Below are 16,923 nucleotides of genomic sequence, written 5' to 3'. Positions count from 1 at the left end.
AACAATTTGAGAGTTGTTCAGAGCCAGTACGATTCACCATCATTCTTTATTTAGTGGAAAATGTCATCTGTCTAATTGAACACTGAAAAGGGAGGCCAGCAAGTGTATATTGTTGGGAGATTCTCCAGCCCCCTTTCTGAGCAGAGTCCCTGGTGAAGTTGGCTTTCATCTCCAGAGTGGATGGATGATCATGGGCCTTCAAGGGTACATGCAGACTGCTGGCCCTGAGCTCAGGGGATGAAAGCAAGAGGCAAGAAAGGGAGATGGGTCTGATAATATAGGTGGTCATGGTGGTCATGGCCATTGTCAACAGGGAGGGAGAGGCTGTGAAGGTTGCCATCCTCACTGCTTCAAAACTGGAAATGTGTGCCCTCAGTTACCATGTTGGCGAGTGGGCTGCAGCACGCTGCCTGTACAGGGAGGTGTTTGTCTCAGCAGTGATCGTGGCATCTTTCCTGGTCTTTTTTGAGACCAAAGGCACAGATCGGCAAGAGGGCTGGCCACAGCTAGTCGGCACGGGAAGAGGCGAGTGATGGCTCAGCAAAGCTGATTGATGCCTATGGGAATTGCATCCATGCCAGCTCCCTTATTAGGTACCACGTTAACTGAGTGACAGATGGGCCCTCACAAGCACATGACACTTTCAGGGAAAGGAGCCATCCAGAAATAAAGCACTATTATAGTTGTTGTTAGGGTGGTGTTTTGTTTTGTTTTGTTTTGTTTTTTTATTAAGAACAAAGTTCAAGAACATAATCTTATTCCTGCTTTTCTCTTAATTCTCTTGTAGCATCAACTCTAGAAATCAACTTCGCAAGGAAAACATTATCACAAAGTTATTTAGACCTGAAGATCGCTGTGCATCGTTGAAGAAAGCACTGCTGATCATCAACTCTGTAAGATTTTGAAACCCTTCTCTGAAAACCCTTCTTTGAAAACTGGTTGTTTCGAAGAAGGCTAATACTCAAAACAGGACCAATAAAAACTGTATATTAATTCATTTATCCACTCAACAAATATTTTTTGTGCTCCCGTTATATGCTAGGAAGTATTCTGAGTCCTTAGGGATACAAAGCCTGACCTCAAGAGCTGGGTCTAGTTGGGAGGATAGAAGACATAAAATTTAACTGCAATATAAATGCCAGGGGGTGAGAACAACGTGTGTCAAGATTGTTAAGAATGGAGTGACTAGTCATCATTAGCTGTTAAATTAAGGACTAATCCAGACCTGTTGACCCGTCCTCCCACTCCCCAACCTAGAGTTTATGGGTTCATAACCAACTGTAGCCCATGACAGGAACATTTTCTTAGTTCCAAAATAGCCTGTTTACTTACTTAGTTGTACTGCAAAGGGAGGCTTTTTTCATGACTTTGCTTGAAACATTAGCTCCTGTCCCACTTTCATGTTTATTTTAGAAAGCAGCATTCGGATGCTTTTGGTACATAGCAATATTTCCCAAGTTAGTTATTTACTGAGCACATCCAATAACTGAATCTCTAGTAACTAACCAGGAGTACGATGAATTACTTTCCCTCAGACTCATGCGTGAGCGAGTACCAAAGAGTAGCTACTCGGCCTGTGTCCACCTTGCAAAGTCCGCCGACCAAGGGGTGGTCTGCGCTGTGGGGCAGGGCTCTGGGGAGGCTCCCAGGGCCTGGAGGTGGACCTATGGGTTTGGGGTTTGCTCTCTGCTCTGGAGGCTGCAGCTCCGCACCTCGGTCCATCTAGAATGCCGCTGCATAGTGTGGATTCCAAGGTTTGGGGTCCTGCTTTCGTGGGGGACACGCTTCAGTTGGTACACCAGCTGTCATTAATCTTTATGCCTATGTGACCTGTTCCCTCAGGACGGACAGGAATAGCGACCCTGACCGTGTGCCGGGCCCTGTCTGCAGCGGTTTTCTCGTATTCGCTCACTTCGGCCTCTCAGCACCTCTGTGAGGTGGACACTATCATCATCTCCATTCAGTTCTTTCATTTCATCCTCATTTGCTGAGGAAAGGAACGTGGGGGCGCGTGCCCGGCCTGAGGCTCCCAGCTAGCGAGTGATGGGGCCAGGATTCGAACCGGCTGCTCCAGAGCGGGCGCGTTTCCGCCCTGCGCTGAGCCGCCTGCTAGCGTGCCGGGTGGACCGCGTCTTTAAGATAAACGAAGGCTTCCGTGTGTTCATCCCCCTCAGCTTGTATTAGTATATTGAAGAAGTAATTTAATTAAAAATAGTGAAATCTTCATCTCCGCTAATGGAGGACTGTAATAATGCTTACCGTGCCAAATATGTCACTGATGTACCGCTCGGCAAACAGACTGACAGACCACGTGAGAAGGTGGGGGATTGAGTGCCTGCCCCACGCCGGACCCGGCCTTGGGCACTTAGGTCGAACTCATAGATGAATGAGGTGAAGTCCCTGCTGACAATGAGCTCACCCTCTGGAGCGTCACCCGAGAGCCACGGCCATCAGATACTTGAGAGCTGCAGAGGGTGTGGGTTCCGATTCAGATGCCCACTCCAACCCCTCTGACCATTTTCCTGGGTCTTGGCCACATTCTGGGACCTGGAAGGAGAAGGAGAGCAGAGGGAGAGAGCCAGGAGTGGGCAGGGATGGCATGTTGCCTGGCCACAGAGGGCAGCCCTGGGAAGCAGGTCCCCCTGCTGTAGAGGGGGGCGCAGAGCTGTTAGAAGACGCTTTAGAGCCACTCCAAGAAGCGGTGTGTGCTGCCTCCACACACTGCCGTCCTCCCTCCACGCGGGCCCATCACCCTGGTCACTTCCATTTACATCAGCTGTGGCTCATTTTCCTGCACCCGGAAGCAATCTGTGCTCTGCCTGTTCACGTACTCTTATCCTCGGTGTTATTATTTGCAGCTCACGTGACTTTATACGTAGAAAGTCCACAAGAATCTTCAAAAAAATATTAGAATTAATAATAGAATTGAGAAGGTTATTGGATACAAGGTCAATATGCAAAGATCAATAATATTTCTATAACCTGCAGTAAGCAATTAGAAAAAGAAGTTTTAAAATATCATTTCTAATAATATTTCAAAAAACCAAATACTTAGAAATTTATCTAACGAAAAATGTGCAAATTCTCTACATTGAAGACTAGAAAGATTGCTTATACAAATAGCCATCCTTTACAAACTTTCAGAAGGTATAGCAGGAACACTTCTCAACTCATTCTCTGAGGTCAATGTTATCCTGATACCAAAGACAGACAAAGAGATCACAAGAAAAGAAAATCACAGATCAATATCCTTTGTGAATATAGTTGCAAAAATTCTCAAAAAAGTATTAGCAAAGTGAATCCAGCAACATGTAAAAAGGATTAAATGCTATGACCATGTGAGATTTATCCCAGGATTGCAATGTTTGTTTAACTTCCAAAAGATCAATTAATGTAATACAAAATATTAATAGAAACAAGGACAAAACTGCATGATCATAGATGCAGAAAAAAATATTTGAAAAATTCAACACTCATTCAGGATAACAATTTTCAACCAACTAGGAATAGAAGGGAAATTCCCTAACCTGATAAAGGGCACTTATGATAAACCCAAAGCTAACAGCATAATTAATGGTAAAAACTAAATACTTTCCCCCTGAGATCAGGAAAAATACAATGATATCAGCTCTAGCTACTTCTTTTCAACATTATACTGAAGTTCTAGACAGTGTAATCAGGAAAGAAAAGAAATAAAATGCATACAAATTGGGAAGAAAGAAGTAAAGCTGTCTTTATTCACAGACAACATGATATTGTAATAGAAAATTCTAAGGAATGCACACACACAAACTGCTAGAACTAATAAATGAATTCATCAAGGTCACAGGATACAAGATCAATATACAAAAATCAGTTATATTTCTATAAATTAGCAATGAACAATCTGAAAATGAACTTCAGAAAGCAATTCCATTCACAATAGCATAAAAAGAATAAATTACCTAGGAGTCAATTTAACAAAAGAAGTGCCAGGCTTGTATACTGAAAATTATAAAAAACTGTTAAAAGGAAAAGAAGATGTAAATAAGTGAAGAGACATTCCATATTCATGGATTGGAAGAATCAATATTATTGAGGTGGAAATTCTCTCCAGATTGATCTGTAGATTCAGTGCAAACCCCATCAAAATTCCAGCTGGCTTTTTTGCAGAAATTGAAAAGCTGATCTTAAAAATTCATTCGGAAATGCAAAGGTGGCAGAATAGCCAAAACAGTTTTGGAAAAGAAGAATGAAGTTAGAGTACTTAAACTTCCAGATTTTGAATCTTAGGATAAAGCTACAGTAATAAAGACAGTGTGGTACTGGCATAGGATAGACTTATTGGTTGACGGAACATAATTGTGAGTATGGAAATAAACACTTACATTTATGGTCAATTAATTTTCAACCAATTCAGTAGGAGAAAGGATAATCTTTTCAACAAATGGTGCTGAGACAATTGGATATCCATATGCAAAAAGATGAATTTAGACATTTTCTTTACATCATATACAAAAATTAACTGAAAATGGACCATAGCCCTAAATATAAGAGCTAAAATGGTAAAAGTCTTAGAAGAAGACATATGTGTAAATCTTTGTGACCTTGTGTTAGGCAAATATTTCTTAGATGTGACACTAAAAGCATGATCCATAAAAGAACAAAATCTGTAAATTGGACTAATCAGAATTTAAAACTTTTGTGCTTCAGAAGATACCATTAATGACAGACTGAGAGAAAATATATGTAAATTATATATCTGGTAAAGGACTTGTATCTAGAATATATGAGAACTCTTAGAACTCAATAAGAAGACAACCTGAGTTTTTAAATGGGCAAAAGATTTTAATAGACATTTCACCAAAGAATATATAGGAGTGACCAAATAGCACATGAAAAGGTGCTCAACGTCATTAGTCATCAGGGAAATGTAAATCAAAACCACAATGAGATATCACTTCACACCCTCTAGGATGGCTACTATCAGAAAGACAGACAGCAGTAAGTGTTGGCAAGATTGTGGAGATGGAACTCAGACACTGCTGGTGGGGATGGAAAATGGTGCAGCTGCTGTGGAAAACAACATAGTAGTTTCTTAAAAATTTCAGCAGAAATTTACCACATGACCCAACAATTCCACTCCTAGGTATCTGCCCAAGAGAAATAAAAACGTGTCCACACAAAGGCTTGTGTGCAAGAGTCCATAGTAACATCATTCATAATTTCTAAACTGGAAACAATCCAAATGTTCATCAACTTATGACAAGATAAACAAAATGTGCCCTATCATACAATGGAATAGTAATATCAGGAATAAAAAGGAACAAAATACCGATCATGCAACACCATGGATGAACCTCAAAAACATTATAGTAGGTGATAGAAGCCAGATGGAAGGTGCATACAGATGCAGATACTGTATGATTCTATTTACATGAAATATCCGGAAAAAAGCAAATATAGAGAGTTAGAAAGTAGATTCGTTGCCTTAGGATAGAGATGGAAATGGAGAGTGAGTACAAATGGACACAAGGTTTCTTCGGGGTGATGAAAATGTTCTGGAATTAGATAGTGGTGATCGTTGATAAATTTACTGAAAATCATAAATATTAGTTGTCAATGATTCCCATTTGGACATTAAACAATTGTCACTCCCAAACCAAAAAGTGTCCTGCACATATCCTCTAAAATTACTTAATTTTCTCCAAGAGGACCTTATATCCTTTTCAGATTTTGGACCCCAAAGTCATAGTTGACATTTATACACTGCTTTATCACTTAACAAGTCTTTGGTCACACTGGTATTCACAATATCTCCCTATGAAGAGGTAGGGTTCTTTATCTCCTCTGCTTTGCCAGTAAACAGTTTCTCTCAGTTTTGATATTCAATTTACTTATTGGTAATTTTTTATTCTGGGGGAAGAAATTTGCCTCACAGTATTTTGCTCATAATGTTTTCTTTATGCAGCATGGCTGAAATTTTTTCTCACTAAGTAATTGTACATTTATGTAATTGATGAGGTTGGTGGTAGTGAAAACGAGCATGGTTAATATTCTTAGCGAATCGGCTAGTTGTAATTGAATTTCCAGGAAGTTGTGTGCCGCATGTAGCTGAGCCGCGGGACCCTCAGGTGCGTTGGGGCAGAAGGAGCTGCTGTGGTGCCCTGTGACAGCCAGCGTTCGGCCTGTCCTGGGAAAAGGGTCAGCCTCCTTCCTCTCTTGGGACTGTCTCCTGCCATGCCCTGACAGAGAACCCTGTAGGAACTGCACTTGCGGAGTTCTAGATTCCCTTCCCCCCACCGCTCTTGGCACGTGGGTTTATACAATGATGATCATCAGTTGAGGTATTCTTGTTTCAACTCATCATTCTATCTGGCCCAAACTCATGCTTTATTAAGTGCTGCTAAATACACGTAATGCTCTTCCTTCCTTTTTTTCTTTTTAAAAAATTCCCTTATATATTCTCATGCTCAGAAACCTGACGGACATATAACAGGGGAAGAATTGCGACGCATTCTAAATTGCATGGTTGTAAAAATAAGTGATTCAGAATTCAAAGAACTAATGCAAATGCTTGACCCTGGGTGCACCGGACGGGTCAATGTCAGCACGTTTATTGAACTGCTTGAAGAGAACCCTGAGGTGAGTTTTACAACTTCATGTTTGCTTTTCTGTTTACGGGAGGAAACTTAAGTGTTCTTAGTGAAATAAGAGATGCAGGTGAAATATGGTTTAAATAAATGGATGACCACATTTTTCAGCTGCGTTAATTTTTAAGTAAGAGGTGTGTTTAAAAGTTGTTTAACTTTTAGTTTTTAAATCTCATTGAAGGATGCTCTTTGACATTTCTGAAAACTTTTCCTTGAGTGACAGCACCTTATATGCTGGATGTGACTCCTTTTCCCAGCATTGCAACAGCACTGCTCTTGCAATCATGTCTTGCAGTAAAAACAAAACCAAAAACTGCTTATTGCCTCTAGTGACAAACACTTACTTTTAGTATTTGTTTCTTTTGGCTGAAAAGTTGATGGTTTTATTATTAGAAATACTTCTATAACTTTAATAGCTATTAGCATTTTAACATTTTAAGAACTTTAAAAAATCAGATTAGTTTCAGATAATGCGTGCAGTGAGCGTTAACAGAGTCTCGTTGAAATGTTTGTTAAAGACTTTCTTTACCAGGTACAGATTAGCTTTTGGTTTCAATATTATGGCTTCCTGAATGCCCACCTTGTGCACATCCTAAACCATGTCACTCAATCCTTCTTGACCTCTGATTCAAAAGGGAGTCCCAGAGCCCTTTTACACGCAAAAATGAAGAACTGCAACTTTTCCAGAAGTCTGCTGTGGGACACACCCTGTGTTAGCTTTTGTAAATCATCACCTCTGACTGTCACAGCAGCCCTGCTCATAGGCACCTTTTTTTTCTGTAAAAACAGAAATACAGACATGAGAGCAGCCTGCTTTCCTTGTGGCCCGCGGCGTGGTCTCTGCCTACTCTTAAGTCAGATGCTGTCAGCCTCCAGGCTGCAAACCCTCTAACGGCGTTGGGACCCGCAGGATAAAGCAGAGCTTCCCCACGTAGCTGAAGAGGTGCCACGCCGTCCAGCCCTGCCGCCTCTCACGGGGTCTCCTCACCGCCACGCCGCTCGGGTCCTCAGGCTCCCCACGTTCTTGCCACCATCCTCGGCAGTGCAGCTCCTGCCGGGATCCCCTTCCCGCTCCCTGGTCCAGGGCCCATTCTCCGGGGACCCTCCCTGACCCCTCTGATGAAGCCTGTCTTGCAGGCATCAACCTCACACACCTGTGCCAGTCACAGGGTCACGTTTATGTCAGGATGTTGTCGTGCCTCCAGGAAGGCGGAGGCCTTTCTGGTTTTACTGCCCATTGTACCCACAGGCATAGCCCAGTGCCCGCAGCACTCACAAAGCAGTTTGTTGAGTGAATGTTATATAAACAAGTGAATTAGAAACGTTAGAAGGCAGAGATAGGCAAATAGAAGAAACTTAAGATCACTGCTAATTCTAACATTGAGGAATTGTGTTACATTGTTACTCACTCTTATACTTTGTTGCATATTCTTCCAAACCTTTATACCTACACAGGCATATGATTTTTTGCAGCTTTATTGAGGTATAATTGATATATAAAAACTGCACATAGGTAATGTATACAATTTGATGAACTGGATCTATATATACTTTCATATATGATATCTATTTTATTTTAAAATGAAACCACATAATTAGTGACTTTTTAGTTTGTTATTGATTAACGTATTGTTAACCCTTAGTTTCAGTAAAAATTCTGCTATGTAAGATTAAAATATGCAGCGTATTCCCTGCTCTTATAATCTAGGTGTTCATTTTTCTTCCTTTTATAAATTTTGCTGCAAGGAATATTGTAGTGCCTCCTTTTTTTTTCTTTTTTTTGCATCATCCTATGATAATTTCTTTAGTATAAATTTCCAGAAATGGAATAAAAATTTTATATATTATTTTAAAAATATTTTAATTATTTTAAAAGTTGAATATATGTATGAAGTACAAAATGCAAAAGATGCAGAAGGGAATACAGTGGAAGTGAGTTTTCCCTCCACCTCTGTCCTCAGCCGCTCCCCAGAGACAGTCACTGTTGCTCTAGAGGCTGTAGATTATCAAATTGTCTGATGTTATCCATTTTCAACTCTAGCAGTTTGCTTCCTTTTTTATTTCTGCCATTCTGATAGGCAAAAATGTCATCTCATTATTCTTTCACTTTGCATTTATTTGATTTCTAGGTGATGCATTTTTTCATGTTTCCTGTACTTCTTAAAAATAAGCACAAGTTAAATGTTATTATCCCATTTCCAGATGGGGATTGGGGGCGCTGGCAAACTCACTTCTCAAGGTCTAAAGCTACTGGCTAATAATCAGGGACAGAGCTGGCAATCCAAGTCCACCTGCCTCCAAAGCTCCTACTACCTTTATGAGTGATTTGTATTTATATTTTTTCTCTTTCCCAATTAGCTACGCAAAATATCCTCCTGTAAAGACACCAAGGCACCTCTCTTCCTGGCTTGGGATTCAGTAAGTAACGCTTTCCTATGTGGCCCCAAGGTGCTACCACCCCAGGTTACAAACGTGCAGCTTGGTAAATATGTTTGTTTTTTCTGTTAGGTGGAAGAAATTGTTCATGACTCCATTACCAGGAATCTACAAGTTTTCTATAATATGCTGCAGTCACATGACCTTGGAGACACAGGGCTCATTGGGCGAAATAACTTCAAGAAAATCATGCGCGTTTTCTGCCCATTTTTAACAACCGAACATTTAGTAAAGTAAGTTTTCTGGTAACAAAATTAATTCATGCCGTGTTTTCCATCAAGTCTGTTTTACAATTTTAAACCTTTTTCTACGTATTTTTTTTTGCCATGTTAGCAGGTAGTACTGATAATAGCTCCTATTTATTGAGTCTGTACTAAGCGTCCGGTGTTGGTTGAGAGTCTGGCATATATGCTGGGTCATGCAGTCCTCAACACAAGCGTGTAAGGCAGCTCTGACAGTTCCTTTCGTGGATAAGGAAATGGAGGCCTGGAGATGTTAAGCACCTCCTTGGAATCACACAGCTAGTCAGTGGAGCCTGGGTTCTACCTCTGGTCTGCATGACTCCTATGCTCTTAATCGTGATGCCATTTTACCTCCCAGGGTGTCTGGCTATGATCAGCCAGCCCATAAATGGTAACTTGAATTATACTTTTCTTTCGTTTTAGTTTAAAACTTAATTTGTGGTGGATGAGCCGAAGCTGGGGGGCGGGGGGGACAGGGATATTAGAGAAAGAAGAGACCGGTGTCCTGAAGGCCCCAGGGGTCCCCTGCCTGGTGTCGCTTTCACCCTCCACACGGAAGGGCTCACCCCTTGGGGCATTCCCTCTCTGCAGATGACCTTGACAAGCTGCAGGCCGAGCCGGCACTCTGCAGGGGATGACGCCTCCGACACGCCACCTGCCACCCACTTGCTGCTCTCCCAGAACTCAGAGCTGCACGGCCTCAGGGACGGGGGCCGGTGTTTCCCAGCGTGTGGGCAGTGATCTGGGAGATCACTGTGGGTGGAAATCCAGTGGAATCATAGTGATTCTCTTTCATTCCTTCCGACTGGAATGTTAAAAATCTTATTTATTGTTTTTCTTTACATGACATTGATTTAACGTGACCTGAAACACAGTTGATCTTATTGGTAATTGTTGGCCTCTTGAATCTCCCTTCTGTGAACACTCATGTGTCATAGCCCGTTTCTCCTGTGGTTTGTGAGAAGAGGAGGGGGAGGCCTAGGCTTTCCCCAGCAAGAGGGCCCTGCAGAGAGCTTGGCGTGCCAGGCCGGGTGTTTGCATTCATCCAGTTTACGGATTGTTTGCAGAAAGATCAGTTCGCTAGTGGGTGGAAGAAACACGGCACAGGGGAGAAGCAGGTGACAGCAAGTCCAGAGAGGGTCGTGGAGGAGCTCAGGGAGGGGCGAGGGCCTGGGCTGGGCAGTGGGCAAGGTGGGGAGGCCACCTTGATGTCCGTGTCTGCAGGGGCTTCAGTCACTCACTGGCTCGTGGCTTTGCTGCACGTGGTCAGGGGAGAGGGAAGTGGAGCCCAGGACTGGCAGGGCGGTTCATTTCTTCCTCCACTTGGTCTTTCACTCAAGAGTGTTGCGCGAGCCTCCTGCATCCCGGCCGTCCTGTTAATAGGTTTACAGAAACCCCTTTATTTACAGAGTGGTCTAATGTGAGGGAAAGCGATGCAGACGCACCCCGCGTGGCGTGTGAGCCCAGAGGACCGTGCGCAATTCTTGAAGGACACTTACAGCCGGGAGGATGGGGCGGGGGGGCGTGGCATGGAAGGCGAGAAGCTTCCCAGGGATGTGATGCTTGAATCTGGAGAAGAAACGGGAGAGCATTTCAGGCTGTAGGCTAGCAGGAGAAAGCCCAGAGGGCTAGGGGCGCACGGCACGTTCACGTGGACAGCTGGGGCAGGAGTGTGGGGGGGAGGGCGGGAGGGGCACGATGCCAGAGGGCGGGCAGGAGGGACTGCGGCTGTACACTACGGAACCGGGTTCACCCGGCGGGCAGGGTTCTCCACAGGGTCTGAGAGCCACCCAGAGGGCTTCGGAAACCCTGGTGCCAAGCCCCGTCCACAGGCTGGCCGGGCACGGGTCTGCTGAAATCCCCGCTGGCTGTGCCCTGCAGCTGTCGTTGAGAAGCAGAGCTGAGGGGGAACCGGAGCCTGTGGGGTGGCTTTACACGGGGGTGGGTGGCAACTGCAGATCTGTGCTTTATAAAGATCGCTCTGGCTCCGGTGAGGGGAACAGACATAATGGGGAGAGAGGGAAAGAAGGGGCTTGAAGGGAGGGGGCGGCAGAGGACTGCAGGGGGCAGCTGCTTTGGGATCGGTCTGGGCAGTAGAAGGACAGACCTGGTGACTCTGGACCGGGAGGCTGATGGCAGAGGAGGGGAAGGAGTCTCCGGTGATGCCAGGGGCTGCTGGCCAGTGAGAGAGCACAGAAGGAGTCAGCCGGTCGGGGTGACAACACGGGAAAAAGACTCCAGGAGGACGTGGGGCTCAGAGAGGAGTCTGGGCCGTGATGAGACTCCAGCGTCCTCCTCACACCGACAGCTCGTTCGTTCGGTCAGCAAGCATTTGTCCGGGGTGGATGGGGGACCGTCTGAGGTGAGAGGGCTGCGGGTGGGACCTGGCAGAACACCACCGGACAACCAGGGCCCTGGCTGGTCCAGCAGCAAAGGAGGCCGAGAAGGTTGGGGCAAGGGGACAGGAAGGGCGGTGCCTGGGGCTAAGGGGGCAGGAAGTCTCGGGGAGCAGGAGGAGGCCAGCCAGGTCAGACGTCGCATGGGAAGCAAGTGGGGTGAGCAGGGGCCGGGGCCGGGAGGGGCGGGTGGACCCCCCAGCAGGCGCCAGGGATGCTTGTGGAGTGAAGTGAAGGATACAGTGCTGAGAAAGGATTCACCTGCTTCACAGACAGGCTTTGTGCTTGTCTCTGGGCTGGGGGAGAAGTCGGTGGAAAGCCAGAGACTGGAGAGAAAAAGTGTTGATAGACGGAGCCAGGCCAGGAAGAGGGGTGGGCGTGGGCGCTAACCTAGGAGCCCCGCCCTCCGGACTTCTGTTTCCTCGGTGCAGGGGGAGGTGAGATCATCAGCGGAGGGGGAGGCTGGAGAAGGAACAGGAACCCTGGGAGACTGCAGCTTCCAAGGGGCAAGAGAGGGGAACCTCTTGAGGGTCTCTGTTTACTTGTCCATGAAAAGGAAGATGTCGCCCACACTTTGGGCGTTCATGTTCTACCTGAGTACATTTTAGTTTCTCTATATCAACTCCTCTTTTTCTGAAGTGTATTAATTTTTTTTTAAGGCTTTTCTGACCACCATACATGTAAAACCATTATCACTTGCTGTAAAGAGGTCACACTAAGACTGCATTTCATGAAAACAATACGATTAAATCCTAATGTGATGTCTCTATCTGCCAAGCACTCTGAGCATGAGACTTGCTGTCGCTTTGCTAAAATATAGGTTAATAAGTAGAAGGAAGTATGAACTACGTTAGATATCACTTGAAGTAAAAGAATTGTAAATTTGCAAACACATTAAAAGATAGAGCAGGGAGGTGGAGAAACTGGTACTCTCGTGTGTGCCTTGTGGGCGTGTAAATGATAAAGTGCCTTTGGAAATCAGCTTGACGTAACATGAACCGCCAGCACCCCCCCCCCGCCCCGCCCCCGATGGAGCTACCCTTTATCTCTGTAGTTCTCCTACGAATACACACCGTGAACTCATGTGGAGGTTCAAGGTGTGTTTGGACTGCCAGGGTCGTGGATTGGGGTGGGGTGGGAAGGAAGCGAGGATGAGCCCCAGCTTCCGGCTTGAGCATCTAGGTACTCAGGACTGTCACCTGAGCTGGGGGAGTTTCAGGGGTGAAAATCAGAAGTTCCATTTTGGACATGTTAACCTGGAGAGGAGATTGGTGACACCCCACCACCCAGAGTGACAGGTCACTCTATTCACCTCCTTCTCCACCTCCCCTCCACCCCACCTCCCAGGTACTCTCTACCTGTCACCTGGCTCCATTTTTCATGGCTCTTGTCATCTGTTTACGTTTATTACCTGTGCCACCCACCAAGGATGTAAAGCACAGGGACTTTGTCTCTTCACTCCCGAAGTCCCGGTACCTAGGAGTGGAACCGTACCCGGCTCATGGACAGGGCATCTTAAGTGTCAAGCGACGGAATGAATGAATGAATGAATGAGTGAGCTTAAGTGGATTGGTTGTGCAGGCAATTGGATATTTGAGATGGAAGCCCCCCTATTCTCTTCTCCATTACGTAGCCAGTCTTTGTCTAAACTACAAAGACGATCACGTTAAAACCCTGCTTGAAGCATTTGGGTGTCCTCTTGCCATTAGGGAAATACCAGATGCTTTAATGGAGCGTGACTTCCCAGCCCGTCAGGATCCTCAAACCTCTCCAGAGTGGCTTCCCTGGTGGCTCAGTGGTTAAGAATCCACCTGCCAATGCAGGGGACACAGGTTCGAGACCTGGTCCGGGAAGATCCCACAGGCCATGCAGCAACTAAACCCATGCACCACAACTACTGAGCCTGCGCTCTGGGGCCCGCGAGCCACAACTACTGAGCCCGAGTGCCACAACTACGGAAGCCCGCACGCCTAGAGCCCATGCTCCGCAACAAGAGAAGCCACCGCAACGAGAAGCCCATGCACCGCAACGAAGAGTAGCCCCCGCTCACCGCAACTAGAGAGAGCCCGCGTGCAGCAACGAAGACCCAACGCAGCCAAAAGTAAATAAATAAAATAAATTAATTAATTAAAAAAAAGAAAAAAACCTCTCCAGAACTCGGGCTCTGCAGCCAGACTGCCTGGGTTCAAATCCCGGCTCGCCCTGGAGCTAGCTGTGAACTTGGGCACGTTCTGAGCCTCTTTCCTCCTGCAAATGTTACTTCGAGAGTTGTGGTCAGGATCAAATGAGGTAATAGGCATGAATCCTCTCACCCAGTATCAAGCCCATGGGAAGCTCTCGAATGCTGCGGCTGTTCCTGCAGGTCCCAGCTCAGCTGGGCTGACTGGCTTCCTATTTCTTGAGAACACCAAGCTCTCTGCTGCCTCTGGGCTTTTCGGTGATCTGTTCCCTTGGTTCAGAATGAGCAGTTTGCCAGCCTCTTGCAGCTCCGTGAGGTGGGCATTGCTTTGCTTTTCTCACAGTTGTAGCTGTAATACTTACCACAGTGATCATCACAGAGTGTTACGGAAGCAATTATAACAATTGCTGGTACTTACCAAGCAAAGCGCAGTTTGGAGCTCATGCTTTGACCCCTGGCTACGTGCGTGTCATCATGATATTGTGATACTGTTATTCCAGCTCTGGTTTATTGAGCACAGATACATGTAGCAGGCCAGCCCAGTGCTAACAGCTTTACATGGATCCTCTTAAGGAATTTTTACAGTAATCCTCTGAGGTGGGGGCTTTCATTATGTGCATTTCATAAACAAGGAAACTGAAGCATAGAAAGGGTCACGTGCCCCAGGTCAGAGCTTCTCGACCCTTTGATGCTCGTAAAAGTTATCGAGGACCTCAAAGGGTTTCTGTTGTATGTACTGTGTCTACCAGTACTTACTGCACGTGAAGCTAAAACTGAGACCTTTAACCTGTCGTTGCAGAAAAGGAGAGTGCACTTGCTACTTGTGTCTCCCTGTAGGCTCAGGAAAAGCTTTGGGATTTCAAAATAAGGATTTGTTGGATAATAAGGAGGTTACAGAAATTAGAGCAGGGATAACCTACGGGAGCTCGTAAGGAGCTAGTGAAGTGCTGTAAAGAAACTGAGCTGAGCTCATCTCTGAAAGCTCACTCCAGCTCCTCATGGAGAGCCTACACGTTTCTGCAGCTTTAGACCGTGTCAGTGAGTGCAGCCCACACGAGCACACACTCCAGCAGCGGTCGGAGCAAGGAATGATCACATGCCACGCAGCCTCTGGAAAGTCCGCTGTACACGCACCAGAGACTCAGGGTGGAAGAGACACATGACATCGTGTATTCATGTGAAAGGAGTCGTGGCCTCACTGTGCCGGGGAAGTGTCCACGGACCGGACCTCGTGAAGCCTGCCTTCAGTCATGGAGCCGATATCCAGACCCCGGGAGGCAGAATCCAGGGCTCACACCCACACCTCCTGGGCTCTGAGCCTTGTGCATTTTAACGAATCTGTGGAATTTTTTCTTGGGTCTCAGGCTTTACCAAGTTTGCAACAATGAGCACGTACAAACTTTATGATTAGAAAAATACTAACAAACAAAATGTTGGAGAAGAAAAAGATCCTTCCATATTAGTGGTTTCCTATGTTTTTCTCAAATATTTGCATATCCCAAAATTCCAATCAAGTACTTCCATAATTCCATACCAAATTTCTCATGAAGTTTTTTCTTTGTTTTACATTTATTATATCTTTATTGCAGTATTCTTACAAACAATAAACTACACATATTTAAATAATGCAATTTGAGGAAATCCATCATGTGTATATATCTCCGTGAACCCATCGCAAGCTGTCAATGAAGATACCAAACTTTCTCATTCCCCCTGAAGCTTTCTTGTGCCTTTTTGCAATTCATCTCTTCCAACCACCTAGCACCATGTCACTACAGATGACTTTGCATCTTCTAGGATTTTCTATAAATGGAAGGCTACAAGATGTTCTCTTTTTTTGTTAGGCTTTATTCACCAAGCATAATGATTTTGTGGTTCACTCACGTTGTTGTATGGTTCTTGGTCATTGCCGAGTAGAATTCTGTTTCATGGCCTTACCCCACTTTGTGGATCCATTCACCTATTGATGGACATTTGGTATGTTTCCAGTTTTTGCTATTACAAATAAAGCCACATGTATTGTACGTCTTTGTGTAGACATACATTTTTATTCTTTCGGCTAAGCGCCTAGGGCTGGAACAGCTGGTTCCTCTGGTGAGTGGATATTCAGTTGCCAAAGTGTCTTCCAAAGTGGCTGCACCATTTTGCATCCCACCAGCAGTGGAGGAGGGTCATAGTGACCCACATCCTTGCTGGCACTTGGTAGGATCAGTCTTCTTTTAGCCATTCTAATGGGTGTGTTCTGATTATTTTTTGAAATTCAGACTCTGCAGTAAGTTTCAGGATATTGCTTCAGGAAGAATCCTTTACAAGAAACTTTTGGCATGCCTAGGAATTAATGGCCCACCCACTGTCTCTCCAGTTCCTGTTCCAAAGGATCAGCTGTTAAATGAACATCTTCAAAAAGAGGAACAGCAGCTGCCAGATCTTTCTGAGAGGTAAAATAAAGCAAAATGAAAGCGTTTATTAAAACCACTGTGCCTGTTGCAGTGTAGGTAGTTAATAAATATTTGTTGACTGAGTATTTAAATATTTTATGACTTAAATAAGAAAGATGGCAAACTATAAAAACAGTGATTGAAGTCCGGGATTTTAGAGCAAGCAGCAGAGATCTTAGGAATTACTGCATTGACCTGTTAATTCTAGAATTGAAAGCACTGAGACCTGAGAGATTTGGGGACTTACCTCGGGTTATTCACAAGCTCACCCTGGGGGAAGGACCCAGGACTTTCAACTCCCAGAGAAACCGCCTGCCACTCAACTATTACGTACCTGCGTTCACACTTATTCTTCTCCAGAAACTTAGATTCCTTACCGCTGTTTAATATTTATTGCAAAATATACTCATTAAACTGGTTAACATTTTCTAACATGAATGACAGAATTATTTAAATGATTGTCAAATTGAATTGTAACAATAAAACATACTTAGTCAATCTATTAAAAGTCAGACTGATGAATATTCGAGCTCTTCTTCATTTTGAAAAATATAGGTTTCATCTAATGAAAAGATATTATTTTAACTTGCTTGTTCATAG

The 16,923-nt window shown here is 44.8% G+C and overlaps 1 protein-coding gene across 11 annotated transcripts in view; it reads left to right on the top strand.

The window, feature by feature from the left end:
* Positions 1–16,923, top strand: part of EFCAB6 (EF-hand calcium binding domain 6) — a 253,522-nt gene that overhangs the window by 107,744 nt on the left and 128,855 nt on the right. For all 11 annotated transcript variants that reach the window (XM_082352631.1, XM_082352630.1, XM_082352622.1 and 8 more), the window contains 5 exons: positions 788–893; positions 6,457–6,624; positions 8,991–9,050; positions 9,141–9,301; positions 16,150–16,323. In XM_082352631.1, coding sequence (XP_082208757.1) covers positions 788–893; positions 6,457–6,624; positions 8,991–9,050; positions 9,141–9,301; positions 16,150–16,323 — 669 coding nt within the window. The remainder of the gene's footprint in view (positions 1–787; positions 894–6,456; positions 6,625–8,990; positions 9,051–9,140; positions 9,302–16,149; positions 16,324–16,923) is intronic.

This window comes from Balaenoptera borealis (genome assembly GCF_965194805.1).
Source record: "Balaenoptera borealis genome assembly, chromosome: 13".
Lineage (NCBI taxonomy): Eukaryota > Metazoa > Chordata > Mammalia > Artiodactyla > Balaenopteridae > Balaenoptera > Balaenoptera borealis.
This window is presented reverse-complemented; position numbering and strand designations above follow the sequence as displayed.